At 40.6% G+C, this 27,667-nt stretch overlaps 2 protein-coding genes across 2 annotated transcripts in view; one reads left to right on the top strand and one right to left on the bottom strand.

Moving 5' to 3' along the window:
- LOC137997245 (lysophospholipid acyltransferase 5-like) overlaps nt 1-27,667 on the bottom strand; it is a 288,814-nt gene that overhangs the window by 183,933 nt on the left and 77,214 nt on the right. The gene's annotated exons all lie outside the window — the stretch shown is intronic.
- The window catches only part of LOC137995518 (intermembrane lipid transfer protein VPS13D-like), a 147,994-nt gene that overhangs the window by 111,764 nt on the left and 8,563 nt on the right, over nt 1-27,667 (top strand). Inside the window, exons 65-79 of the mRNA XM_068841053.1 lie at nt 973-1,050; nt 10,328-10,472; nt 11,000-11,097; nt 12,087-12,164; nt 12,948-13,071; nt 14,297-14,366; nt 15,108-15,267; nt 17,056-17,185; nt 19,210-19,428; nt 19,549-19,621; nt 21,977-22,143; nt 23,306-23,503; nt 25,309-25,368; nt 25,962-26,117; nt 26,570-26,718. Coding sequence (XP_068697154.1) covers nt 973-1,050; nt 10,328-10,472; nt 11,000-11,097; nt 12,087-12,164; nt 12,948-13,071; nt 14,297-14,366; nt 15,108-15,267; nt 17,056-17,185; nt 19,210-19,428; nt 19,549-19,621; nt 21,977-22,143; nt 23,306-23,503; nt 25,309-25,368; nt 25,962-26,117; nt 26,570-26,718 — 1,905 coding nt within the window. The remainder of the gene's footprint in view (nt 1-972; nt 1,051-10,327; nt 10,473-10,999; nt 11,098-12,086; nt 12,165-12,947; nt 13,072-14,296; nt 14,367-15,107; nt 15,268-17,055; nt 17,186-19,209; nt 19,429-19,548; nt 19,622-21,976; nt 22,144-23,305; nt 23,504-25,308; nt 25,369-25,961; nt 26,118-26,569; nt 26,719-27,667) is intronic.

Genomic DNA, 27,667 nt, shown 5'->3' with positions numbered 1-27,667 from the left:
GTTTAAGTGAGTGGCCAAACGGTTAAAACATGTTTGATCTAACACAGATCAAACTCCACAAGTAAAGAACTATGGGTAACAAATACGAACAAAACACGTGGATACAAGCGGCTGAGCAAGTGTGCAACACATGCGCGCGCCAAACATTTTTGATACCACGGGCTGGTCAAACAAACAAACATGAAAAACAAAGGAAAGCTTTAAGTTGTTTGATCGAATGTTTGATGCCCTTCATATTTTATCAAACACGACCAAACACGATCAAACAGCACCAAACAAGGTGGCCAAATGGTAAAATGTTGGCAGCTTCTGCAGGTACCGGAGCACAAATCACGTAAAACAAAAATAACTCCAAATAAAGACTAATCCCAAGCGACGAAAAACACAATGCTTTCCAGTACCTGCATAAAGAGCCAAAATGTTTGGTCACCCAACAATGCTTGATGTTCTTTGGTCGTCAAACATTTCCCGTTTGGCCATGCCCTAATGGGCCATTTTCGGGTGTAGCAATTCCCTCTGTATCTCAAGAACGGTGAGGATTCAATCGATTTGCTTTTTGTTACCTTGAATAGACCCTTTGCATAAATGGCGCCCAAATTTGAATAACAATACTTGATACATGCTTAGCCTCACATTCATGAGAAAAATCCTTTGTCTTGAAACATAAACACGAGGCTAAGGATGTATCAAGTATTGTTATTCAAATTTGGGCGCCATTTATGCAAAGGGTCTATACGTGTTAAAAGATCGGCTTTCCAAAACTCAGGCTTGCGTTTGGTAATTTCACAAATGGCTTTTCGGGCCCGAAAAGTTTTCGGGACTTTCGAGGAATGGGCCTCTGGTAGCGGTTAGACAATAAAATCGATAAGTGTCACTCTCAGAAAGCAAAGGACTCATTAAGCTGATGTAGCGTTAACCTTGTTTTAACCAGCAAAGCCAAGCTCTATTTCCTCTCTGTTTTGTGTTATGTAGGAGTAATTCATTTTCCTTGGACAGTCCGCGGGAATTTAAGCGTGTGCATGCCAGGCAAGGCGGAAGTCGCCCGGACAAGTAGGTTGCTCAGTTTTTGTTGTGTACAGTTTAGTTATAAGTGCATTATGTTATATGTAGTGACAGAGGTACTTGCAGCTCTGTTTGTCATTTAACGGGCCTTATGGTTTTGTGAAAAGACGTTTGCTATTACATTGATGGGACGACTGCAAACCATGCAGTCGTCGTGTCAGTATGTGTGTGTGTGTGTGTTCCGTGATCTCTCCAACAATTTTAAGCCTTAACTTAAGGAATTCTTGCCAAAAACTGTGGAACTAGTTTTCTTATATATTGTATATTATTATTATTACAATATTATATATTGTATATTATGATGCTGATGATGATGATGATGATGATTATTATTATTACTATTATTATTATTATCATTGTTATTATTATTATTATTATTATTGTTATTATTATTATTATTATTATTATTATTATTATTGTTTATTTATGTATTAATTGTGGTGACGGTCAGTAATACAATTAAAATAGAAGGTGGAAACCTCCAAAGTGCTCTCTGTTTTAATTTATTGATAGACACGGAGGGTTTTCACTTGTCATTTTACTCTTTTTTTGCTCCTACCCCTTGTGTGGTTTGAAAATGAATTACATTTAAACAACAGGAATGTCCAAAATTAAACTTACTTTTAACCCGATTTTCTTAAACATCGGCAGAATTCAGTTTAAATCATAAATGCCGTCGTTTTTTAAGTGTTTGGGTACAAGTAGTGGTTGCCACACTACTTATAACTACGCTAAAGGTCCTGAAAGAACAATAGTTAAAATAATTTAAACTGTTAAATTGGTTAAAGTGCTTTTGAAGTAAAAATTATCTTTTGCTTATTTTAAAAGACCTTTAAGAATGACGAAGAATGGTGCCTTCTATTTTGGATCATCTTCTCTCATTTGCGAGATATTCAAGTCGTCGTTAAATAATTGATGACATCACAAACTGCACACATGCCTGTAGTATATAGGTTTAGCCAAGCCTAAAAGCGGAGCTCCCGTTTCTAACCCAGAAAGCTATATAGTGTTTATGGAAATGATTATGCTTTTGCGTAAAGTACGAAATTAATCCTCATTAGTGTGTACAGTTTACAGTGATCAAACAGATCAAACACCTCTGAGTTCACAGCAGTAAACTAACAAGCCTTGCAAACAATAAGTAACAGCTCACAACTGGACACCCATTTCACACAAAAAGCCTATAAATGTGATTGTTGAGATGTGTTAGAACCTCTGTCAACACGGAATTGCAAACGTTTTCAGGCCTTCCTTTTTTAGCTAGTTTTATAAAATATGTGAGGCAGCGAGGCATATAAGCTTATTAGTATAGAAGGAAAACATTAAGCTTACCTCAAAGCTAACCGTTGTAAATAAGTGTTTTGTCTCTCTCTCTCTTTCTCTCCGCTTTACGTTGATTTTCCTCGGCTTCTCTCGAGGATTTCTTCCGTTAAATTTCTCAAATTTCGTCGCCTCTTCTCTCATGCTCTGATCTTCTGCTTAATCTTTATCCCGTTGCTCATTACTCCTATGATTTCCCGCCAGAAAAACGCGGGTTGCCAAATGCAACGCTGCCACACGATTTGCCGCCAAGGAAAATTGCCAAACATGCCCGTGCCCAGAGGCTGTCCGACAGTTGGGACTTCACCTCAAAATATAACATGGCTCTGTCATAAGTCTTTTGCGATCATTCAGTCTCGTTCACGTCCTACAATATGGGTGAAGTATCCTGAAAATAAATTGGTACGAGCGGTTTCAGAGTAGAAAGAGAGAATAGAGACCTTTAGTAAAGGATTTTTCGGGCAATACCGCGAACCTCGGGAAATCACGTGATCTTGTCCTTGCCGTCACGTTTGCAGTCTGCGGTTCGAGTTTCCACTTGAAGACACCGTTCTTGCGGTAAGTGATTTAGGGCAGCGTTTTATAGCCAGAGATTTATCAGTCATGTTGTTACATCTGTTTGCTATTTATTGGGAACAATTTTGAAGATCAAATATACGTTTTGGGAGAATTTGAGCTGTTTGATTTGAGAGCAGTTGTAGCAATGAAAAATCCAAGATGGAGGCGCCTATGTGCATAACAGGAACGGCTCGCTAAAGTTCAGAATCGAGGTAACCTCTAACGGCAAACGACCAACCGCAAACCGCTGTTTGCGGTTCCCGAAAACTTCGGTGCTAAAGGTCTCTAATGAAAGATTCTCTGTTGCATGCTTGCGTTGTCGTCAAAACCTCATATTTGGTGATTTCACGTCGTGGTTATGCAGAGGACCGCAAACATACTTGCTGAAATCCGTGCTGCAGGTGCAGCGCAATTATTTTTTACCAATGATGTGATTGTTTTGTGGCGTTACGTAGCCGTAGCCGTCGTCGTTTCTTTAACTCCCTAGTCTGTACGGTTGGACGTAGGTGACGTCATAACCAAAATTTCTCTCAAGGATAGATTTCCCAAAAAATGTTACCCATGGTGCTCCGCTGGAACGAAGCGCCTGAGTTCCGTTAATAAATCCCGAAAGTGAGAATATCTCCGAAAATGTTGGATGGGTGTTCACCAGTAATGTACATCAGGTAAGGCGCAAAGTCCAGTACCTCTCTGCAATGAACCAAATATCTGCAGATGGCAGTCTTGAAACGCGTGTGCTGCCCATCTGTGTATAAGCTTATCGAGAGTGAACATGTCTTATTACGACAATAAAAGACAAAAGCAATCCTGCTTTAAATAGACCCAGCGACATAGAGGATACCACTTTGTACCTTGACGTAGATTACCGCTGTTAACTTTGAACAACACCCATCCTATATTATTCGGAGATATTCTCAATTTTGTGATTTATTGCACTCGTGTGTACAGTTTGTGACGTCATCAATTTTTTGAAGAAAAACTTGAATAACTCTGTAACGAGAGAAGATATTCCAAAATAGAAAAACCATTGTTCATCATTTTCATAGTCACTTTAAGGGATAAAATGGGCGTTGGTTGCTGTTAATGTCATTTGTTAGTTCATGTGTATTACCATTTCATGACCGGCCCAGTTATCATGTTTTGTCAGCTCAAACAGGAAACAAATGGTTCCTTTTAGTTCTTCTTTGAAGATATTTCTTCAATTCCTGCTCTTCAGTGTCATAGACCTTAAAACCTAACGCTGCGGTTGCTGACAAAAAAAATCACAGTGAATTTAACAACATCGACGGCACGCGAGTGAAGCATTAGTTCGCCCAGAAACGTGGACACAGACTGATAGCAAAAAGCTATAATCGGGGACAAATTCCTTTGGACAGTCAACAAAAACTTCAGGAAAATATTTATGCCAAACAGTTAGACAGCCAGTTTGGTACATACAGAGAAGAAAATAAGGAGAGCTGCGTGACAGAGATTGACCTACGTAATGCGAAGTTAAAAAACAAATCCGACACAATTTAAAAGCAAGTAATCTGTTTTTGAATCAAAGGAGAATGACAGTCTAGGTTCGACAGAATAATTCCTTAATATAAGTGCAAACTTGTCGTGCTCAATCATGTCTCGCAGATCGCTTTTCCCAAAAACGTTTTACTGATACAATATGCTTTAACTTTTTCGAATTATCTTAGGAGACGGAGCAACGATAAGTAAATCACTACTCCGAGTTTCGCTTCGTTCTTAGTTTTTTTCTTCTGTATCCACGATTTATTTTTCAACCAATCTCTAATTATTATCTCTGCGTATTGGTTGGACTAAACTGTTGGAATGCTGGCGAATTTGTTCAAGGTAAAGAGGATGGGGACCACTTGTTCAAATCCTGGATTAGTGGAAACTTTTGTTTCAGTTTATTTACCGATCAAAAAATGTTTCCACAAGCCTTCAATATTGAATTAGACTTTTTGCTTCCTTTAGCATAAACTGGTTGTTATCAAAACAGATGCGAGGTTCCACCCTCGTTTACATTCGTTGACCGGGTCAAGAAGCATTCAACCCTGAATAAGAGGTCATATTTCTAGAAATAACCAAGGCTTGTCGCAAGACTCTTTTTACTGAATCCCCTGTCACATTCAATGCTTACATTACAGAACAAAAAAGAAAGGAAAAGCTGCAGCTGTTGCCGCGCCCGCATGCAAAGTGTCCACCAGCGCAGTCAGCCGTCAGTTGGAGTTGCACGTGCATGGCGCATGTTTGTTTCGCGCTAACGTCCCTTGCGAGTCCGTTTGCCTTGTTACATCTAAGAAATGGTAAAGTGAATATGGGATGTCGCTCGGGTGATAGGTCTCAAATGGCTGCGCCCTCTAACCCTAATATAATATTAAATCGAAAACCGAATTTGCATTTTAAAATACGTTCATTCATTAGCTTGTAAATGTCTTGACTTGAAATCAATTAATGCATTTTTTATTGACTGTTTAAAATTTGAAAAACCTGCTCCTGACACGTTGTCAGAACATTAACTGAATATTCCCTAATTAATTGTACCTGGTTGTAAAGTCAAGGCTTAACTAAACACAAATTAACCCAAGAGAAACCTAATGCAATCTTGCTGCTAATGGTACCGTGTAAAAACTATTAGTTTTGTGAACATTTGTTTAAATTTCTAAGATATTTTTAAGATTCATGTAGGTAAATTGCAAAAATGGCTCTTCCTTGAAACGAGTGCAGTTAACCTTCGGATCGGTTCGGTTTTTCAAAGAAATGACGACTTCATAAACATCTTTTCCAATAATGCTTCTGGGAGACGGAAGCAACAGCATTCTAGTTAAGTAAACCGCACTTCCTTAAGTTAAGTCATAAGACAGGATCGCCATAAATATGCATGAAGCGCATGCGTGACCGAGAATGTGTTTGTACAGCCCAGAATAAGCGGTTCATCTGTATAAGTATTCACAAAGGGGGAGCCCTAGGCCAACCATTGTAGATATCACACAGTGAAAAATCGATAATTTCAATTACTTTTAAGTAAACTGCACTTCCTTAAGTTAAGTCATGAAGACAGGATCGTCATAAATATGCATGAACGGCATACGTGACCGAGAATGTATTTGTACAGCCCAGAATAAGCGGTTCATCTGTAAAAGTATTCACAAAGGTGGGCCGTAGGCCAGCCATTGTAGATATCACATTGTCCACAATAATGCGCTTTTTGAAAACGTATGTTTTTTAAATCCGCCTTAGCCTGCACTAGTGTGGAAGTAAAGCTTTTTGTGTGGTATCAAGCAACAGAAAACGAGAGTTTTCGAAAAGCCATTTGTGTGGACTGGTATTAAGTTATAAAATGGATGTGGATTTAGTAGGTTTATAAGCAATTAAGAGCAAATATTCAATTACAGAACTTCCAGTTTGATTTAATAATATTTTGTAACATTTAAAGCTGTTCTGGGATTTACAGGGGGATACAGGCATGCGTTCGAAAGACGGCCCATTTTTTTGGCAGCCACCCTCATATGTTATTGATAAACTATACGTCCTAGCTGTTTAATCAATCTACGAATGATCTGACGTAACGGCGGCCATGTTGGTGTACAGAACAATGCAGTAAAATATCTTTTGGGAATTTGCATCTATTATTATGCAAAACTTGTGGGGCCATTTTCTGTTGTTAGTGTAAACTAACATGGCTGTCTCATCACGTGGATGCAAACCAAGATGAAATATCTAACAATTATTCTACGAGGGTGCTCTGGATGTAAAGTGATAGATAACCAACGTGGCACGTAGCGCTGAGTTCGTTATAGCCATTTTATATCCAGCAAGCCCGATTAGAATAATTATTTTATTAAAAAGTCCAGGATCAACAACTCTTCCACTAAACCATCCATTTCTGCTTCTGTCAATCCCGGTCCAAAACCGCTTTTGTCGGCCATTTTTCTGAGAGCTGCAAAAATGTTTTCAGCTCGCTTTATTGCTGATGCGTTCCTTGATGATATTAGGCATGGCAGGTATATGAACTGGTAGCCTGTGTCCCGCGAGTCAATGAAAATGCTGGAAATCTGATATCCGTAGTTCAGTTTTTAATTATATAAAATATTCTTTGTTTCAATGCTAATTAGTCCTTCTTGCCTCGCTCCAATGGGCAAAATTCGAAAGATATGTAAACCAAATCAAATTGAGGCTACTAGGTCTAGTTGGCATAAATACAAAAGAAAACTAAATGGGTCACCATTTGTGAAAGTGGTCAATTACAGTGGTTTTCATTGGGATCTCGTAAAATCGAAACAGGCGCTAACAACGGGAGAGTGCTTCTCATTGGTGGTGGTGGCTACTACTACTACTACTACCACCACCACCACCACCACCACCACCTAGTAGTAGTCGTCCTCGTCCTCGTCCTCGTACTCGCCGTCGCCGTCGCCGTCGCCGTACCCCTCTCGGAGTAGCATTAAAACAAAAACAACAACCTATTCAACCCACATATTATCACGAGTCTGGAATCGAACCGGGGCTTCATTGCTAGGAGGAGAGTGCTATATAACCACTAAGCCACCCCTGCTCCCCTCGATGAAAGGAATCTGTTTGGGTGGATAAGCCTCCCTTGCTCATGCATTTGACTGAACATTTAATGGCTTAAAATACTAAAGCATCATGTTTCAAGCAGTATTTTATTAGTATATTAGTATTTTTTAATTAATTAAGGCGGGAGGCCACATAGTGTGGTATTGAACTCTGGCTCGTGGTTCTTCAGCACGGTTGGCACAGTAATTAGAACACTTACCTCCACCAATGTAGAGCGGGTTCGATCCCAGACTTGGCGTCACATGTAGGTTGAGTTTGTTGGTTCTCTACTCTGCTCCGAGAGGTTTTTTCCCCCGGGTTCTTCAGGTATCCGTTCTCCTCAAGAGAACAACCCTAGGTTTTGATATGAATTGATTTGAGAAGATTTCTTTGTACTGTCCCCAATCAGTGCCTGACACTAAAGAGCTTGACACTTGAATAAGGTTCATTATTATTATAATTATTTTAATTTATGTTATCTTCACTAACTCTGGTTGCATTGAAGTGAACTTACCGCATTTTTTAAAACTTCGTTTTAAGGAGTGATGACAGATTCAGTTTTCTAGTCTTGGGTAGAGTTTGGAAAATCTGGCTTGAAATGATCCATCACCATTTGTTTAAGTCCAAACCCGAGTTAAATAGGAAGGACATTGCCAGAATAAGTTCGTGTTCTTTTGGGAGCAACCGGTTTGGGTAGAACACTTCCAACCATTTTTGTTGAAACGCGGTAGCTCCTGGGAATAGTCATTACTAGACTTCTCCGTGTTGATAAGTTGAGGAAAACAATATCGCGGGAGCGCTCGCGGCCGACTTTAAAAAGCCCGCGTAAACAACAGCAGTCGCTGTCCATGCTTTCCCAACTGTTTCAACTTAAGTAAGAATTATCCTGGGAGCCGTATTGCATTTTTTTGCCGTCACTTTCTTTGATCTGTTTCATTAATGGTGGCTAAATAACATATTTTTGTTGTAGTGGTAATGAGCCCTTTATAGCCTTGCGATCGCTACAATGGACAAAATTCCAAAGAATATAGAAACCAAAATGAGGCCTGTTCGGTCTAATTGTCACAAATGCGGAACAAAAGGATCAGCCTGCCGTTTCAAAGTGGACTGCGATTTAACTTCCCCGAGTTCAAACGCTCATGAAGAAGTGATATGTTTTATGTATTTTACGCTCTTGGGAAAGGGAAGCTACACCCTTTTATATGGTGTAGGTTCCTTTTCCTATGAGCGTGACATACTGGAGTATGTTCTTCTTAACAGTGCTACATTCCCGTACTGCGTCTGCAGTTCTAAATCAGTACCATTTACAAAAGCTTTATCGTATGGCAAGGTGCTCTTAGTGTCCATTTATGTAATAGAAACAGAAAACGTAACCCCTTCGTTACAGATAAGGTTCAATTTAATTTCTACTTAGTTGGCATTTTAAGGCGACACTTCTTAATATTTACGTTCATTACCAAGGAAGTTGATGTTAAATCTTAAACCGGTTAAGAAATTGTTGGAAGACAAATTCTAACAATTCTTTCGTATAATTCGGGTGATTTTCTGGGTGGTAAACACTCAAAAAGTGGGACGTGCGGCGGCCTCATGGTAAGTGTTCTCGACTCCGGATCGAGTGGTCCGGGTTCAGGTCCTGGCCGGGGACTTTGTGTTGTGTTCTTGGGCAAGACACTTTACTCTCACATTGCCTCTCTCCACCCAGGTGTATAAATGGGTACCGGTGAATTTAATGCTGGGGGTAACCCTGCGATGGACTAGCATCTCATCCAGGGAGGAGTAGAAATACTCCCAGTCGCTTCATGCTACAGAAACTGGAGATACGTGCCGGCCTGGTGGGCCTTCCAGGCTCGTGGCAGACTTCACTTTAAACGCTAAAAGAACTTAACTTAAAAGTGAAATCTCTGTTTTTAGTTCGACAGACAGAGACGCAAGGAAAAGTTATTTTGACAGGAAAAAAATTGTCCACAATACAGAAACATAACTTTTTTTGCGTTAAGTTTTTCGTGGTTTTTCCACTTCCTGGACAAATTTCGGCACCCAGTAATTACGACTCACATTACCCATCTTAAGATGGGTTATTTTCTTTTAGAATCCTTGTACAGTGTATCGCGAGTTTCAAGTCATCGTACTGTCGTATATGCTGGTATCTCTGTTTCTTTTTTTCTCTTTGCCCTTTTTTGTTTTGTTACTTCAACACTGAAGGGCATTTTACTTTACATAGCAGGAAACACTATTTGCTGCGTTGCAGTATGGGTCACCTTTATTACCGTCCTGGTAACGTAAAATCTTGGGTCATCTATGGTGGCAAGGTTAAAGGTCGTTAATAACTTCTCACTAACCGAGCGCGAGGGCCGTACTGGGGAATATTGGCCCGAGGTCGCAGCGAGGTCCGTACAAAAAGGACCGAGGGCCAATATTCCCCAGTACGGCTCGAGCTAGGTCGTGTAGTAAGTAGTTTATTATATGGCTTTTTAATTACCTTTTGCTTTGTTTTTGCAAGCCCGTAATCGGCCCGTGGGCATTACGGGAGAATAATGTCCTACAGTTCAGTCACAATTAGCCAATCAGAGCGCGCGTTATGTCGGCTACAAACACAAGCCATATAATAATTGCTTTTTAGTGTCAGTAGGGCTTTATATTGTTGCGGCTGAATGGGAACAAGTATGAACTGGAGGATATTATACAGTCGTTGAAGCGTCAACTGTCTTTAATTGAATGCTCGTTCGAGTCCATATTAGTTGAAAACACCAATTTTCTTATAACATTTTTAAACTTCGTGAGAACCTAATGTTTCTTTAGCTGTATCGTAACCCCATATTATTTGTGTTTGTTGCAGGGTGTATGACATTGGTATTGATGTCCGGTTTGGTAAGGGCAGATACCGGGATACCAGAATAGTTACCTTGGCAACGAGATACCAACTGGAGAACAGGACTCCACACACCCTAGCCTTCTCACAAAGACACTTTGTCAGGGAACAAGTACGTGGCAGTTTCCTTGTCATGTTCCGAAACACTTTTAAAAATTATGTTCAGTGATTTACCTTTTGAACTTTTGTTTCCTGTTTCCTCTTGAAAATGCCTCTATGGCGGCTCTAATAGAAAAGAAAGGTGTTTCATGAAGTGACCATGAAAATTCAAATGGAATAGTAGAGGGGAAATGTGCGTTCAATTTGTTGTTTCCATTGGTCGTGTACGTTCCAGACTTGACAATAAATTTGACTAAATCGTTCTTATGGAATACTCCGATCCCAAAAGAATTTACCATTAGGAAGTTGTTCTTGGCTTTTGTGTGAACCCAGGACCAACTGGTGTAGACGTTTTGCACGGCAGCCATGTTGCATGGCAGGAACAATGAAAATGTTTTGCATGAGAAAGAACATTTGTTCCCATAGGAAAGAGTCGTCTATTGTTCCTGCCATGCAACATGGCTGCCGTACAAAACCTCTATTCGCACGAAAATGATGAAAACCGTTTGAATGACAAAGGGGTTTTTCTATTTACTACAGGGAACTCAAAATCCCGAGGGAGCACTGACTGCCTTACCAGGTGCCTTGGTTCTTTTCCACTGGTCCAGAACTGATTTGGACCAACTGCTTTGCATCAGGTAAAGCCATTTCTAATTGATACAAAGAGGTCTTTTTGCCATTGCTTTTGTTAGAGCGGTTTTCAATTAAGTGTCGAAAGTAATTAGCGAATTGCTTGGTTTTGTATTACTTCACTCAGTGATTGGTTCAAAGTTCTCGCGCCATTTTTTTCAACCATTCAGAAGTGAAACCAAAACCAATCGTGACTCGCGCGTGCACATTTTCCCGCGCTTTGTGTCGGCTACGTGTGTAATTACTTCGAGTTTTGATTGGTTTGCTGGATTGTCTCCGTCCTTTTTGATTGGTCAAAGCTATTACTTTGGTTTTGGTTTTACGACTCTCCTTTGAAAACCGCTCTATGTTTTGAGTTGTTAGTTTTGTTTGAAGTGAACGCTTTCGTACGGTTTTAGTCCAGTATGTTCCCTTGTTTTGCCTTTTGGAAAGAAATTCTATATCGGAAACGATGAGGTTGCGAACAACAAGGCGGACATTTCGAAAGAAAATCGAAGTGATTTTTATTGATAAGACTTGAAGCTGCGACTCTCTAACTGAGCTAAAAAAAAGATATGGGGTCTAGGCTTTGCTTCCACAGACATTAAATTTAAACTTCCTGCACTGTATGAAATTCTGGAATCTCATAGCCTCACTATTTTTGTGCATTAACGACTTTATTCTCCCTCCCTCAAGAGGTGCTGCACAAACTGGATTGGCAAACTCTTGCGAAATGGCTGCCAATGAAAAGAAATCAAATGTGTTTTAACTTTTTGCTGCTGCAGCAGTTGTATTTTACAAAACTTTGTTTCTTCAATGCGGCATTGTCTGTTGGATTACCAATTGGTGTAAAAACTTATTTTTCGCGGTTTTCCGACAAAGAAACACGCTCGCTACAGAATGCTCCCGAGTATGTTTTGTGTGGTATTTGAATTTCTTGTTCCTTCGTCAGCCAGTGCGTATGCTCAGTTGCCGTTAAGTCGTTCACATTAGTCTCTAACCCACATGGATCTTACAGGTTAAATGATGTCTCCCATTGTCAGTGGTCCGGAGGATTCAGAATTGACCGAGATGATTCGTTTCATATCAACATGAGGTTTGCAGGATTTTTTGTGTTTATAAGTGTCTACGGATTATGTTTGTTTTTTATTTAGATTTTGCTGTCTTTTTGAGGGATATGATGCAAACAGATGTCATGGACTGTGTTATCAATCGAAATCTTTGAGTGGGTCGGTCCCCAGACGGACCAGATGTCCTACCAGTAGAGGAAGGGTGTGTTCGATTGACCCTATTCCGGAATAAGAATACGTGGAGTGATGAGTTAAAACGGTGTGTTTGGCGTTTTGAAGCAACAAGGATAATAAAGATAATAGCATTTTAGTAGGTGTTTCACAATTGTGAATGTGAATCTCCGTAAAAACGAAGGATTTCTAACTACTATTCCATGTATTCCTATTCCGGAATAGGGTCAATCGAACGCACCCAAGTGTAAAATTACAACATGTCCACATCAGCTGTATTGCTCCCAATATGTACTAACCTGCTTCAACAAATAAATAAATAAATAAATAAATAAATAAATAAATAGATAAATTAATAAATAGAGAAATACTGGCATTCAATAGCCCAATTAGTTTGTCAGTCAGTCAATGATTTATGAGTCACTCAATTGTTCTACTGGCCACCATTGATTCAACCAAAAATGCATACACGTTTGTCACAATTTTCATTTGTTACTTAGTATGTTGCCCAGTTCTTTATTCAGTAGGACTTTTTCACCAACTTAGCTAGTCAGTAGCAAATATTTATTCCGTGAACCGGTTCTCCGTTTTCCTTGTGTAAGTCTTGTTGTTGAACTTGTTCTCTTCCTTTTTTTTAGGAGCCTAAGTGGATGCTCGTTGTTTGTCAGAGTAGAGGTTATGCTAAAGGGAGCTACATTTTATGTTCTCTTTACTGATGCCTCGCAGCTTCCCCCACCATTCAGGATAGACAACTTATCTGAGGTTAGTTTAACTGTGGAGCACGGATAAACTCGATCTCACTGAAGTTCGGTATTTGTTTCAGTGTTTCATTTAGCTCATTATGAAGAATCCTTCCTGGCTTATTCAGAACCATATTGCTGTGGCATAATTCTTAATTCTTACAAGAGCAGGATTTTTCTGAAATCTTTATACTAAAAAAATTACAAGAACTCTTTCAACAGCAAAACACGGAGTGGAGTTCCAACGGGGCGACTAGTCTTGAGACTAGAAACATAAAGAGACTAGAAACATAAAGAAGCGATTTTGAATTTCAAATTCATTGTCCTGCAAAGAACGACCACAGATGCTGTTGGACAATGTGAGAAACTTGTTTAAGTTTTTATCTTGGGTAAGGTTGAAGCTTTCACCCGATTATAAATCGCTTTACTTTAGTGAGTAAGAGACACAGCAAACTTACAGTTTGAGAAAAACACGAACAACAGAGATACGATTTTGTGTCAGAAGGACGATTGATTTCCCGAAGGGGAAGTTTTCCGTTGCGGAAATTGAAGGCCAGTGAAAAAGGGTAACTGCTCGTTGTCACACTTTTCTTGCGTGCCTTATATCGTACTCGGGAGTTCTTTTCATTTATGCCTTGTTCGTGGACATCTCTTGGTTATTCCTGTAACAATTGATAAAGTGCAAGCTGACAATACAATCCAAAAACTGTCGAGCCGGTATTGCAAGAGGCCTCAGTAGGTTCGAAGCTATGACTGTCGCCATCCACTTGGCCGAGGTATGGCAAACAGTTTGATTCCTCCTCAGTCCCTCGTTTTACTAGAATTAACTGCAGTTGAGGAAAAAGAAGGCGAGGTCGCAAACGAGCCGTTGGTGTTCACGTGGCTGGAGCTTTACCCGGTTTCTGTAGCGTGAAGGGACCGAGACTATGGCTGCTTTCCCCTGGACGGGATGTGAGACCATCGCAAGTTTACTCCAGCCGGTATTCACTTATACAGCAAGGTGAAAAGAGACAGTGTTGAGCAAAGGTTCATGCTTGAGGATACAACACGATTACAAAGCGAGGCCTCAAACCAGACACCCTTGGGGCGGAGACCGGCGTGGTAACCAGTACACCAACACCCCTTCGTACAATTGAGGCACCCAAATATGTTTTTAATGATGAGTGATATAGTTTAAGGTTGCGTTGTTTCTTCAATTTCCGATAAACTTGTGGTTTATTTTTCTGCTTTTATTATTTTGTTGACAGGTGCCAATAACGTTTTTCCACAGTGGTACTGAGGATAGGTTGCGGACGATTCTTCAGCGAAAGCAATCAGGTAAGTCTCGTTGAGGTTTAAGGACGAAAGCATTTGGAAAGACAAACTCTACAACGCCTTCAAATTAAACACACTTTGAGGATAATAGATACTCCTCCGTAAGAATGCAAGGAATTATCGTGCAAGTGTTCCTTCAAATTGTTGCATTTTCTTTGCAAACTGACTGGTGTGGCTGGCCAGTTCTGACAAAAGGAAAGCGTCCTTAGTCTTTTTAAAATGAAGCCAAGATTGCGTGACATTGAGTGCGCCTTTCCTTCGTTTCTTGCTTAAGTATCTGGTAGTTCTGTCAGCAACCACGCGAAAATAAGGCGCACCTTTATGGCCTGCACACTCCCCAACTTTTCTCCTAGACGTGCATCCCAGGGAAAGCAAATCTCTTTTATTGTCGCAATGCAAGTCACAACTTCAATTCACAATCCTGCTCTCTCTCTGTTACCCTTTTCAAGCCCTACCGAGACGTTCAGTTAGTTAAATTTTCTGTAGGACTGCATGTTAAGTAAAGTTTGTAGAATAAGAAAAGAAAACGGGTGAATAGACCAATTTCGATGTATTGAAATTCAGTCCTAAACAAAAGACATCATCTCGAGGCTCTGGGGAATAAATAGATAGATTTGTATGAAATGAGAGATGATGCCTTTTGTTTAGGACTGAATTTAAATATGTCGAAAGTGGTCTATTTCGAAAACATTCCACGTTAATCGTTCTATGTATGCCAACTGAATTGTCCGTTGTGTTGTTCAGTGCCTTACTCGTGGGATGAGCCTACACTACTGCCTGAGTTATCAGTTGGAGTGATGGGAAGTGGATCATACATGCAATACAATATGCAGGATCTTGGTGGCGGGGAGAGGATTTACTATTACAACCCTATCTATATTGTCTTTACCCACACCTTTACAAGGTAATTTTCCAGTTTGTGGTGAGAACTTTGTAATGAAGAGCTTTAAGGACGTTCGCGCGAAAATATTCCTACATTGATTTTGTTTTCATTTCTCGCCTGAAGTAAGGTCATAAATTGCTTATTCCAAAAATGAAAAAAAACTGGGTGGTCACCGACTTTGTTTCGGAGAAAAAGGCATGGGAAAAATGCCTTAATTTCGATAGATGGGTCATCATAACGAGGTGTAGCCTCATCTTCTCGTCCGTCGAAAATCACAAAAGTAATATGTTAGAGTGAAGGTTTCCGTGAATAGAAATATAGGAGTGGGTTTTTTAGATAATTGTATGCCGCTGAGGATGTCGTAAACAGTAGAGTTAATCCTCAACGAGCATCCGAATTCAGGACACAAGGAAAAAAAATTTGGAAAAAGATAATTTGTTGCGTTGTGGTTTTTTTTCATTTTATCATATTTTGTAGAATGTAAGAAAAGTAAGATATTCATGTCTCAAAAAATAGGGGTCTCCGATGATCTAAACGAGTAAAATCGATGTGATGTTCCTAAGCTCTTGGAGAATTTCGTTTGTCACGTTTTTTTGTGACCTGCCGGGGAAAGACTGGAACCCAAGGCAGGCTCGATCGATGAAAGGTTTTTGCAAAAAAAAAAACTTTCTCGAGCATAGCAACGAAGTTTCAAGCTGGCGTTATCTTTATTTGGTTAGTCTTTTGTATCATATCTCTCCATTGCCGTAAAGCTCATCTTCTGGAGCGTGGTTTTTGAGAAACATAATATCTGGTTGTTTCCTCGTAGGTCCGCACTATTTAAGTGAGCGAGGAAGACAATACAATTCAGCTCCATTTTCATGAAAGTAAAGGAAAAGAACTTCAAAAACATGCATTCATTTTGAACTGAGAAGTTCGTAGTGTAATAAAAACATTTCAAAAAACCCAACCCCATTAAATTTACGCAACGTCGCTGACTAAGACCAACCTTCCTCGAGTTTTCAAAACTTTCAGCCAACGCTCGATTAGCTACCTTTTCCACACCTTTTCCAGCCTCCCACCCCTTTCTCTTTAACGTTTCATGATGAGTTGGCGAGAAGAGCAAGGGGACACTTCGTGACGCTTATTGAAATTAGCATGCATCTAATTAGGGTTAAACCTGGACATATATTTTTGTATCGAATTGGTATTTTCTGTGATGTTAGCTCTCGGACGTTCTTTATCATAAATCCGTGATAAAATTTGCAAAAGAATTTTTTACCACAGTTGCTTGTAATCTCGCAATCTGATTGCTCGCGTCAATTTGTCACGCAATGTTACAGCCAATCAGGAACGCCCATTTTGGGAAATAAACCAATCATATTGCGAGAAAGTTATAGACAACGCTTTCCTCTTTCTCGGCTTCGCCTCGTGAGTTCACAACACTTTGACCACTGTGATGACGAATATCGTTGTCGATAAGAAGGGTGTTAATGAAATGAATGTATCTTTGAAGTTCGGGTTCTAGGCAAATTAGAGAAGTGATCCTCACACCTATCGGGACGATTCAAGCAATTGTCACTTCATAAACATCTGGAAAATTCAGGTGGCTTCAACGGGATTTGAACCCATGACCTCTGCGATGCCGGTGGAGTTCTGTAACAAACTGAGCCGGATGAAGCCACACAGTGCGAGGATCACTTCTCTCATTTGGTTTTTTTTTTTTTTTTTTTTTTTTTTTTTTTTTTTTTTTTTTAATTGGACATTTGTGCCATGTACAGAAAAACCCTAACGTCACTCTCTTACTTACTTTTTGTCCCGTATGTTTAGCGTGGATGGTCAAAGTTGTGGCTCGTTTCACATCGAGCCTGCTACTGATGCTACCTATGAAACTTCCTTGGATCTACGTGAACTTGTGCTAGATGTACCGCGTGGCTCTGCTGTCCTCTTAAGCACAAAAGTAAGACTCTTTTCCCACGTGCTCTGGGAAATTAGCAAACTTTTCTTTTGTTTTGTTAATAAACGTGGCTACCGTTCACGTGACTGAAAGATGAATCTTTAGATGGAATGCTAGCTTGCATAGCAGGCGGTTTGGTGAATTTTGGAAGCTCTTTTCCACCAGGGTTGATTGAATGTAAATGGCCACGCGAAAATCAGAAGTCAAAAGAGCAAGCGAAGGAGGGAGGGCGCGAGGAGAAGGAGCGAGATCCCGCCTGCTATGAACCCCTCAACGTTTCGAAACCTCCTATTTCCAATCATGTGTGACGCGCACGGGTTTGATGTCAACTACCAATCAATCATAGCGCGCCTTGTGTAAACATTGGCGGTAATACAGTTAATTCGCTTGGGAAAAATCTAAAATTTCAAATTACCGTTAACGTTTCCCTGTCCATGTTTATACTGTGTGCCATTCGTCAATAATGTTTTCATATACAGCCGAAAATAATTTGTGGAAGTTATTAGAATGTCATTTCAGCTCATTGAGAAATGCCTTATCCAGCGAATCTTCTGCTGATGCGAAAACTAGCTGGAGCAATGGATACATCTGGCAGTCGCCAACGAGAGGCTGTCGTGAGCCGTCATCCTTCGGTTTCTTTTATCTGGTCACCGATGATACTTCTCAAAGGTGTGATTTGGCCGGTTAGAACAAGCTGAAATATGATGCTTTGCCAAATCCCTTGGGAAGGACTGCAAATATCTCACTTCCATTTATGACTGGTTGTACGTCTTTCTGCTCTTATTTAAGAACACCAGAAAATCCAAGCTACCGCAAGGAAGTATTCAATTTTTTTGAAAACAGATTGTCGGCTCTTTCCGCTATGCTTTGTCTTTACACTTTTATGAAAGTTAGCAATAAATTTTGACTAACAGGCGGATTTTTTTGACACTTTATCAGCCAATCACGAGCGATATTTTCTTCTTCAGTGGGCGAACGGAGGTTTCGAAAATGTCGAGGGGTTGATTGCAGGCAGTTCCCACACCTTCTCCTCCGCCCCCAACCCCCTCGCGTTCTCGTTTGACTTCGGTCCAGGTTTTCGCGCGGCCATATTCAAACAACATATCTTCTACCTCTGAAATGACGATTATCGAAAATTCGTAATTTTCCCTGGGTTGACTGTTATCGTCAATTTAGATTACTCTGTCCCAGATGAAAAGAAAAACAGTAAAAGCTGCATTCCTGGACGGGATTTGAACCTGGAGCACCCAATGTCAAGCAGCTGTTTTTATCCACTTAACAACTAAAGATCAACTGGCTGATAATTGCACTGATTATTTATCAAATCTAGTTAGTACTGATAAAATCATTGCTGAATGGTGGTAAAGTCTAGTACTTGATTATAAAATGGTTAGCTTTCTCTTAAGGTTTGGTAACCGACATTTTCTCCTTTTTAAACTTGTTTCTTAGCCGGTGATAATACATGTTTACAGCGGCAGTCGGAAAAAAAAAATATATTGACATATTTAAAAAATTTCTGGCAGTTAGCGATGCGGTAGTCTAGTGGTTAAGTGAAAGGGCTAATAATAGAACATTCCCAGGTTCGAGTCCATGCATTGGGTTCTGATTTTAAAAATAGATATTCATTTCCCATAATCCCTATCAAGCACTAAGCGTCGGTTGATTCAAAACGATCACTCGAAAGTCAAAGGATTACCTAGTTTGATGGCCTAGTTCCCACGATCCTCCTTTCGCTCAGTGGCAGAGCATCCAAACTGGTAATCGAAAGGTCGTAGGTTCGACTCCTGCAACAGGAGTACTCGGATTTTTTCCGAGTATCTCCGAGTCACCATTGAAAAAATATCATCTCTTCATTTTGAAATACTTTATGAGAGTTCTCTCTGGAGGATACTTGAATCACTTGAGAGAGCAACAATTAAGATTGCTCAAGGTCCTTCAAAGTGGAAAAGGTTCATGGGATTGTCATTAGAAAAACTCCAAGGAACCCTAAAGTGGCTCTTTCACTGTCATTGTTATTTTCACTTCAGGAGCCTCACAGAAGATCACAGCTGTGGAGGATGACCAGCGGAGGCCTGTTATCTCACGAGGGCTCTTCACCTCCATCTGTTAAACCAGGACCTGCCAGTGCTGGTCTTGTGTTGGATATCGACAGCTTAGCTCCACCCACTTGTGGCAAGTATGTACGGCTAGTGCTTAGCAAACCCAACCCAAGAAGGTTGCATTCTCAGACGTGGTCATTTACAGAGGTAATACTCTTCATTGCAGTGTCTATGTATTGCACAACTTTTAATTAATGGCGAAAGATGTGAAATGCAGTTAAGTTGGACCACTTGAACAGGTAAAATAGAGTGTGTCTTATATTGCAGGATAATCGGATGAAGTGTGATTTGCCAGGATTGTATGTTCAGCCCAGAGGCGGAGTCAAAGGACTAAGAGATGGTAGGTTGACAATCAGTGAGGGTTGGCCAGTGTGCGTTTGTGAAATAGCACTTGCGTGGCACCAGTTTCACAATGTTATATATGTCGAATGACTTATAGAAATTGATTGATTCAAAATCAATTATTTAATTATTTTGAGTGTCAACTTTTTAAAAATTAAATCTATTATAAACGGCATAATCCCTGTCTTTCTTTCTTTCTTTCTTTCTTTAATATTATTAAATACATGTTGAATGTTGTGTGTCATGCATAACTGCAAATAACAGCTAACCGACTATTCTCGAAAAAGGTCCTTAGGCTTGAGACGTGCAGTTCATTTGTTGTATTTCTTTCAGTCTTTTTGCATGCATTTACGTCTTACATAATGATGGTATTCTGCCAGTCACCGTTCCGCAAATTCACCCCTTACACTCCTGCGGTCGAAGCATGCAAGACGACTTGTCGCTGCGGCAGGTCGTGGGGCTTGGACCCTCTGTGTGTACTGTTTTCAAAACAAGTCGTTGCAACAAGAAACTTTTAGTGTGGACTCGCAGGGATTTTACGAGGATAAGAGGGATGTGAAGTATTTCTCATTCATTATGGCGTACCGGTGAATGGTTTACTGAGGAATCATGACGTCATCTCGTTACGTAATTTTCATTTTTTCGCAACGAGGTATTAAAGAACTGTGTATATGACGAATAACGCTGCTGTCACTAACTTTGTCGCTGCAATCAGTCGCACGATTTCAAACCAGAAGTTAAGAAACTTCTTCGACTGGTGATCGCTTCGACAAAGAATTTCACAAAACTTTACCATGGAACACGAAGCGAATTGTTGCAGCCACATTTCGAGCCTTGGTGTGCAAGCAACTTGTGTTACTCTATGCTGTGCCTTGTTATGTTATTCCCTTCCTTGTCAGCTGATCCCGAGATAAGACGCAGCTCTTACAACTTCCAATTTCATTGGATCCCTTTAGGACGCGCTCTATTGTTTTTAGGGTTAGGGTCCATCGTTGATTGGTTGTTTGTTTTGGTGCATTGTTTTCTGAGCCAATCCCAGGACGCGTTGTAATAGCTAATTTACTGCCCGTTTCATCCGCGGCAATACATCTTTAGCCAAACAAAATAAACTAACAAAAAGAGTTGAATGCTCGGAGCGGTCCACCAATAAGGAGCCTTTAGCAAGAAAGGCGACGACGGCCACGATGAAGTTAGCTAGAAGTAGAACTTCGGATTATTCTACAGTCACTTCGCCATTGTTCCAAGTCGTTCGGTGTAGAAATATATTTGATATATGCTGTGGATGTTTCTGTCGTTGGTTGCTCTTGTCCTCCAGCCGAGATAACTTTAAACGTGGTCCTTTCTCGTCATCAGGTTAAAAGCAGCAGCGTAGCGTGCCCAGCGGTTTTTTCGCTCGTTCCACTAATTGTTTTTGTAACGTTCTTGTTCTTGAGGACGTCTCAGTTGCGGTCTCTGTTATGTCCACTGTGACGTCATTTTCACATGCTCTTGTGCGATCCCACTGCCTTTTTTTCCTAATGTGACGAAGTCATCATTCCGTGCTGTGCCGTGTCATGACAGCCCCCATCACTACGCAGTACACACAACCACCACATTCTGAAGTAATGCAGTAACTTGGGTTAAGAAGAAGAAGAAGAAGAAGAAGGAGGAGGAGGAGGAGGAGCCCTATTACCAATCCTTCCTCTGCAATAATTATCTGCCTTCGTCCCTAACATATGTTCTTTCAAACCCAGTTTCCTCTAAACTCGCCTTTTTCTTGGCTTTTGAAGATGGCAAAGGTTTGGCCCACCACCGAGAACGAAGGGGGTTGCTTTGAATACCGGGTTTACTTTTGCATCGTTGTTTTGGACGAACATTACCAACACAAATTATTTTGTTACGTCATCCTGTTTACCTTCCCTTGCTGTGACACATCTACCGTGCTCTGTTGTAGGTCAAATAAAATGTGTCATGCCCAACTTGCAGACTTTTCAAAATTTACTTTGAAAGACAATAAAATCAAAGCAGCCAAACACTTGGGACAAATGTAGTAAATTATTGCCGAAGAATGTTTTTGCGTTTGTAATCACTAGAATACATTTCACATGGTGCGATTTTGGGCGCATGGTGTTGCCATATTTCGCTTTTGAGGGAAATTCATAGACGCTGGTAATGCACACAGCTCCCAAAGTGTGTACTGTTGTTGAAATTACGTATTTTAAATCTTATTGCTTGAACGAAGGGTCCGGAGTTTTGCAAGGCTGTGCTGGAACATTGGTATTTGTTGCTTTTTGATTTTAATGACGGTACGTTGAGCGCTCTCCACGTTGCTATGTATTCTTCTTATGTTATTCCATGTTTTGTATGTTTCCAGGTGTTGATGCTGTTCTCGGTCCAGCGAACATCACTAAAGATGATCAGATTCCAATAGAACAGTGCATTAGCACGTGTAAACTGAGGCCAGGCTCCGGTTGCCTAGGAGTCCAAATACTGGCAGATGGTCCAACCAGGGTGCTGCAGATCACAGATTGCTTACAACAGGTCAGTGATCTTGTGCCAACTTAACGGAGACAAGCTGGGTGGAGTATTTTTAAAGTGTGAGAGACAGACTTTTTCTCTGTCCTTGTGTGGGCCCAATTCCATTAGTAGGGCTAACGCTCACATAGTCTACATGGATAGAAAGCACCACTTCACATTACCCTACAATAGTTACACAGTAGATGAACAATATGTGGCATTCATAAAAGCACGATGTAACTTAGAACAAGGAATGTTATGGAACAGTGTTTTCAGAAGCTATTAAACCTACAAGTGTTGATCTCTCTCACTTGGCCTTAGCCCAACAGTTTTTTGTATCATCAAAATTTAGAATTCAGGTCCCGTCAAATTATGGCCAGACTTTTGAATCCGCTCAGTCTCCGGGAAAACCTCCGGAAAGTTTTGAATACGCAAAGAATGAATTTGGAATCGTGTGGACTGTCGAATCCTGATATTTTCAATTGTGATGACGTACAAACTCAGATCCAGTCCTCACCGCGTAAATATTCAACATGGCCGCTGAACGAAATGCTGTCGCTTCTCTTGTGGCCAACTCTCACACCTCATGTCTCATAGACCCTTTGCATAAATGGCGCCCAAATTTGAATAACAGTACTTGATACATCCTTAGCCTCACATTCATGAGAAAAATCCTTTGTCTTGAAACATAAACACGAGGCTAAGGATGTATCAAGTATTGTTATTCAAATTTGGGCGCCATGTATGCAAAGGGTCTATGCTTTGTTGACAATTCTCACAGAGGAGTCTTGGTTACTAGAGCGAATCCGGATGCGTGTGGACGAGCAAATTCAATTTGAATACGTTACGTGTGGGCGTGGAAATTTTAGTGTATTTTTTTACCAGCTTCCCATAATGCAATACGTTTTGCGACATCTTTACGTATAAGCAGTACAATACTCTTGGGGCTGTTCATGATTCAATGAACTGGATATCCATTGTTTTAATGCAAATAACGCCCCAAATGAACTCTATTATGGGATTTGCGAAAATAGCGAATCCGCAGGGGAAAAGGTGCGGATTCAAAAATATCCGGATACGTGTGAACGGGGCCTTAGACTTTTTGGTTATGCATTTCTGACGTTTTCATGTTTAAGATTGGTCCCGTAAGTTGTATGTAATTTGTTTTATGTTATTTCCGTGGTAGCCCGAGGAAGATGCAGAGAGAGATTGGATGCTGGTTGAGCAGAAGGGAGGCCTACGTCAAGCAACCGCTAATAACCTGGGTACTTCTAATGATCCGTCAGCGCTTGAAGTGCAGATTCGTCTTGTTGGAGGCATTGGCATCTCAGTTATTAACTCAGTGCCAGAGGAACTTGTCTTTATCAGTCTGGAACACATAGAGGTAAATATCATTCAACACTTGAAGGTCTTAGAGCGACTTTCGTATGGCCTTGAAAAAGTGTTCGCAATTTGTTTGACGGACCAATGTTTGTCAAGATTAAAACTAAGCTTCTCCTTATTCCCGCCAAGGAAACTCCTGATATTGTCAGTTAACAGTTCGCTTGACCAATCACATTACTGCCTTTCAAATGACGTCAAAGCGAAACTTTCCAGAAAGTTCCATGGAGAGATGACGTTGTTTGCATCCGCGTTCGCTAGCCAATGAAAATTCACGCTCGTTTGTTTTTGGTCGATAAGCAAATTGAATGTTTTGCATTTTTTGTTTGCGTTCTGTTTTCACGTTTATTTTTCAAGGTCATATGAAAGTGGCTTTATTGATTGACTTAAACCGCTCACTGGTTGGTTTATTTGGACCGGTGTCAGACCTCGGTTCTTTTGTATACCGGAGTCATTGAGGAGAAGGTGATATTCGAAATGGTTTGCTGCTCTAAGACCTGGTCAAACGATGAATATTGAACGATCCAACATGTTGAGAATTACGGGATGGCCAAACAATATCAAACATCCTTTCAACAGCGCACTGCATGGGTTGTGGGTAACCACTGGTAACCACTGAATTATAGTAGCAATGCGCTTGCGCGCTTCGAATATGTTGGTTGAGACTGGCCAAACGAAAAAAAGTTCTCACATCCAACGTGAGAACAAAGGAGCTGTTAAAAATTGTTTGATCGCGTGTTTTATGTTGGATCAAGCATGTTCTAACATCATCGAAAAGCATCTAACGTGTTGAATGGTCATCAAACACGGTGGCCAAACGCTAAAATGTTGGTTCACTCAAGATGTTAGATCATCCAACATTTATTGTTTGGCCGGGCCTTTAGTTTATGAATACTTAATTTGGGGCTGAAGCGACAAACGACAGCACTGGAAAGGGAAACATCTCTGGAGACCATCTCTGGTGTTCTGCAAGGTAAATGTGACCTTTTTGATTGTAGATATAGTTGGAAAATGCACGGCTTTAATTCACAGCGCTAGCGGTATGAGCTGGGTTGCTAAGACAGCTACATCTACATCTACATATTCCAGCATTCGGCAAAGTCCCTTTTTGACTTATGGCTGTTACTGCTAAGGTGGCCTCATACACTACAAGCCTTTTTAGTGACATCACCGTCAAGCCGGCCACTTCTGCTGGAGAGAACAGGACAGCCACAACGCTAGGGACTTCCATCCCCTACTCTTCTCGAATAGTATTTGGGTTCTTTAACGTCTCACAGGGAACTGGGAACTTATGAACATAGAGGATACTTGTGAGACGGGGCCTACGGTTTATGTCCTTATCCCGCGAGAAGACTTAAAAGTCTAACCATTTGCGGATGTTATTACAAAGGCATCACTTTCTCCTCAGTTATTTTAAGATCCTGAGTGTTCGAAGGGAGTTCGAACACTCAGGTTCGCGGGTTCGAACCCGCGACCTCCCGCATGACAACCCGATGCTCAACCAACTGAGCCACCGGTGCTAAGGGTTTTAAAGACTTAATGTTCATCACTTCTCAAGCAACTCGACCTTGGTGAGCAGTCGTCCGCTTAGTAATGTCCTGAGTACAGTAAATTGGATTTTTATCTTGCAAGGACACTGCAACCAGAACGAACAAAGACAATTCTTGAAACAATTATTGAAAAAGAGTTGGTTTTCAGTTGGTGTTTGCTTCAGACACTCAAGTCAGTTGTTGATCAGAAAGTTTGTATTGTGTGTCTATGAGATCAACATGACTTAAACCAACCAGGAGTCAATGTTTTTGTTTGCAGTTGGATTTCCTTCGAACATCAAAGCTCGAGACTTTAGAGGCTAGTGTTGGACGCATCCAGGTCAGTGTGTCAGCAGAGCGGTGCATACTGCATAGAGCGGTGTTTCTTCATATCCTTGGCGTAAACTTTTCTAGTAACTGAACAATTTACAGACATCTGTTGGTCAGAATAATTAGCACTTACCCGTTGCCTTAATGGTCCGTGTTTAGTTATTTTAGCGGTCAAATGAAGACTGTTATTGCAGAGCCTTGGAAAAAGGACAAATTCTGACTTTGCCTCTAGGCCTGGAATCCTTTTGTATGTTAAGACGAGTGCGCGATATCCTGCCGCCATCTTATTTTCAGGCATGAGAAGGCTCAGTGGGTAAGCGTAATTTGCGAATTGGCCTCTAAATTGACGGGTTAATTTCCCCGTTACAATAGACCTTATTCATAAATGGCGGCCAATTTATAATTCTTTTGTCGAAGTGCAAATTAGCCTACCAAGCCTCGATATCATACAGTGAATTGAAAAGAATTCTTGCTCTAAAATGAGGCTTGGAAGGCTAATTTGCACTTGGACAAAAGAATTATAAATGTGACCGCCATTTATGAATAAGGTCTATACTAGTTACAAACTAGTTATTTAAATCATTCTTTGCTTCTGTTTGCTAGATTGATAATCAGCTTTTTGCAAGTCCTCTTCCGGTGCTATTGTACCCATCTTTTCCTGAAAGGGGATCCAAGGAAGAGACCATGCTTCAGCAACCCACCCTGCACCTTTCCGCTGCCAAAGAACTCAGCAGGCTCCCTAATGTGGAAATATTTAAGGTCAGTGAAAGATATGTGCGGGATTGTCCGCAAATGAAACGGCAGCTTTGTTTGGTGGGTAGTATAGCCCTAGCGTACTCTGTAATGTAGAATGACGAGCGATTCGGCCATTGTGTTCATGTTCGGTAAAGATGGCTAAAATTTAAATTGTACAGTTCCTTGCGGTAAAATAAATTCATGTTTTTGCGATTTCAGGGGCTTTTTTAAAATTTGATTCACTACCTTGTAATTTCGGTCACAAAAAAACCATGAATCTGCAGGCACCCAACTGCATAAAACAAGGTTAATACGATTCCGCTGAGCTCCCACGGATCAAAATCATGATTTTTATCCAGTATATATCGCTGTCTTCCCAAGATTTTCTGTGTTATCTCCAGCAAATAACTAGCAAACCTCGGTCTTTCTTCACCATGTCCGGTTCAATCGCGTTGAACGATTTCTTAATATTGCAGAGCCTGGATGTTTCACTGCGAAAGATGACCCTTCAATTAGAGGAGCAACTGCTTCTCAAACTGCTGCAGTTCTTTGGTTATGTGCAGCAGGACGATGACATTGCGGGCTCAAACGAAGAACAGGATGAGTGTTTGTACGCCTCGCAAAGGTGATCCTATCGAGTTGCTTGCTTTGTAATTGTAATTTGTTTAGTAGTTAAGTCAGTGTCGACTCTCGCACGGCGGTGCACTGTTAACTAGTAATTAGAGACCTTAAGATACACGTATACGGGTACGTTTATGTGTAAAATGTTCATGCGCGTAGCCATTTTGATTAAGATACCCATAGAGTTAACGCGCAGGATTTAGTGCGATTGTTTACGAAGATGGCGTCCGCGGCGGCAATGTTTGCTCATTTTCCTCAGAAAGAAGTCTGTCAAATATATCCAGAATTCTTCCTTTCGAAAGTTCTCTGTTTAGGAATGACGCCGATGATAAGAACTTTTTCTTTTCTCCATCATGTCCTCTCTGTAGCTACTCGTAATTCTTCTTCCGGTAAACTGGTGTCTACCCCGGAGAAACGGCTGGGTCTACCCAGAGGAGGAATGAATAGTTTCCCAGAGTCTTTTCGGCATCTCGTCCCAACGGGAATAGCGAAATAGCGCGCTCGGTTGATGAAATACGCGATCTTCTTCGTGATTATTTCGTAGGTTTTGTCGATTATAATGATGATTGATTTGTGCCTGTCATTACTTCATCTCTTTGTATTTAATTTCTGATATTTATTCCTCAAGAATCACGGAGGACTACTCATATTTTGATAATTCAAAATGTGGTTGTTTCACAATATGATCGCAGACCCGAAGAGAAGTCAGACAGTTGTGGATTGTGGTTTATACAGTTTTTACCAAATATGGACTTCAATCATGCAGATCGATGGTGAAACGATATTTTGGTAGAGAAGTACCCAGAAGTACTCACATTTTCTCATACTTTCGGAGTCGAAGATTTTATCAAAATACACTAGTTTAATGAGCCCGCAAAGTGGAACTCGTGATTTGATCATTGCATTTGAAAGCGGTCGCACTACCGCGGATTTCAGATTTAACTCACTTTTCT

This window comes from Montipora foliosa, chromosome 3 (genome assembly GCF_036669935.1).
Source record: "Montipora foliosa isolate CH-2021 chromosome 3, ASM3666993v2, whole genome shotgun sequence".
NCBI lineage: Eukaryota > Metazoa > Cnidaria > Anthozoa > Scleractinia > Acroporidae > Montipora > Montipora foliosa.
The sequence above is the reverse complement of the archived record's forward strand: the minus strand, read 5'-3'. Positions and strand labels throughout refer to the sequence as shown.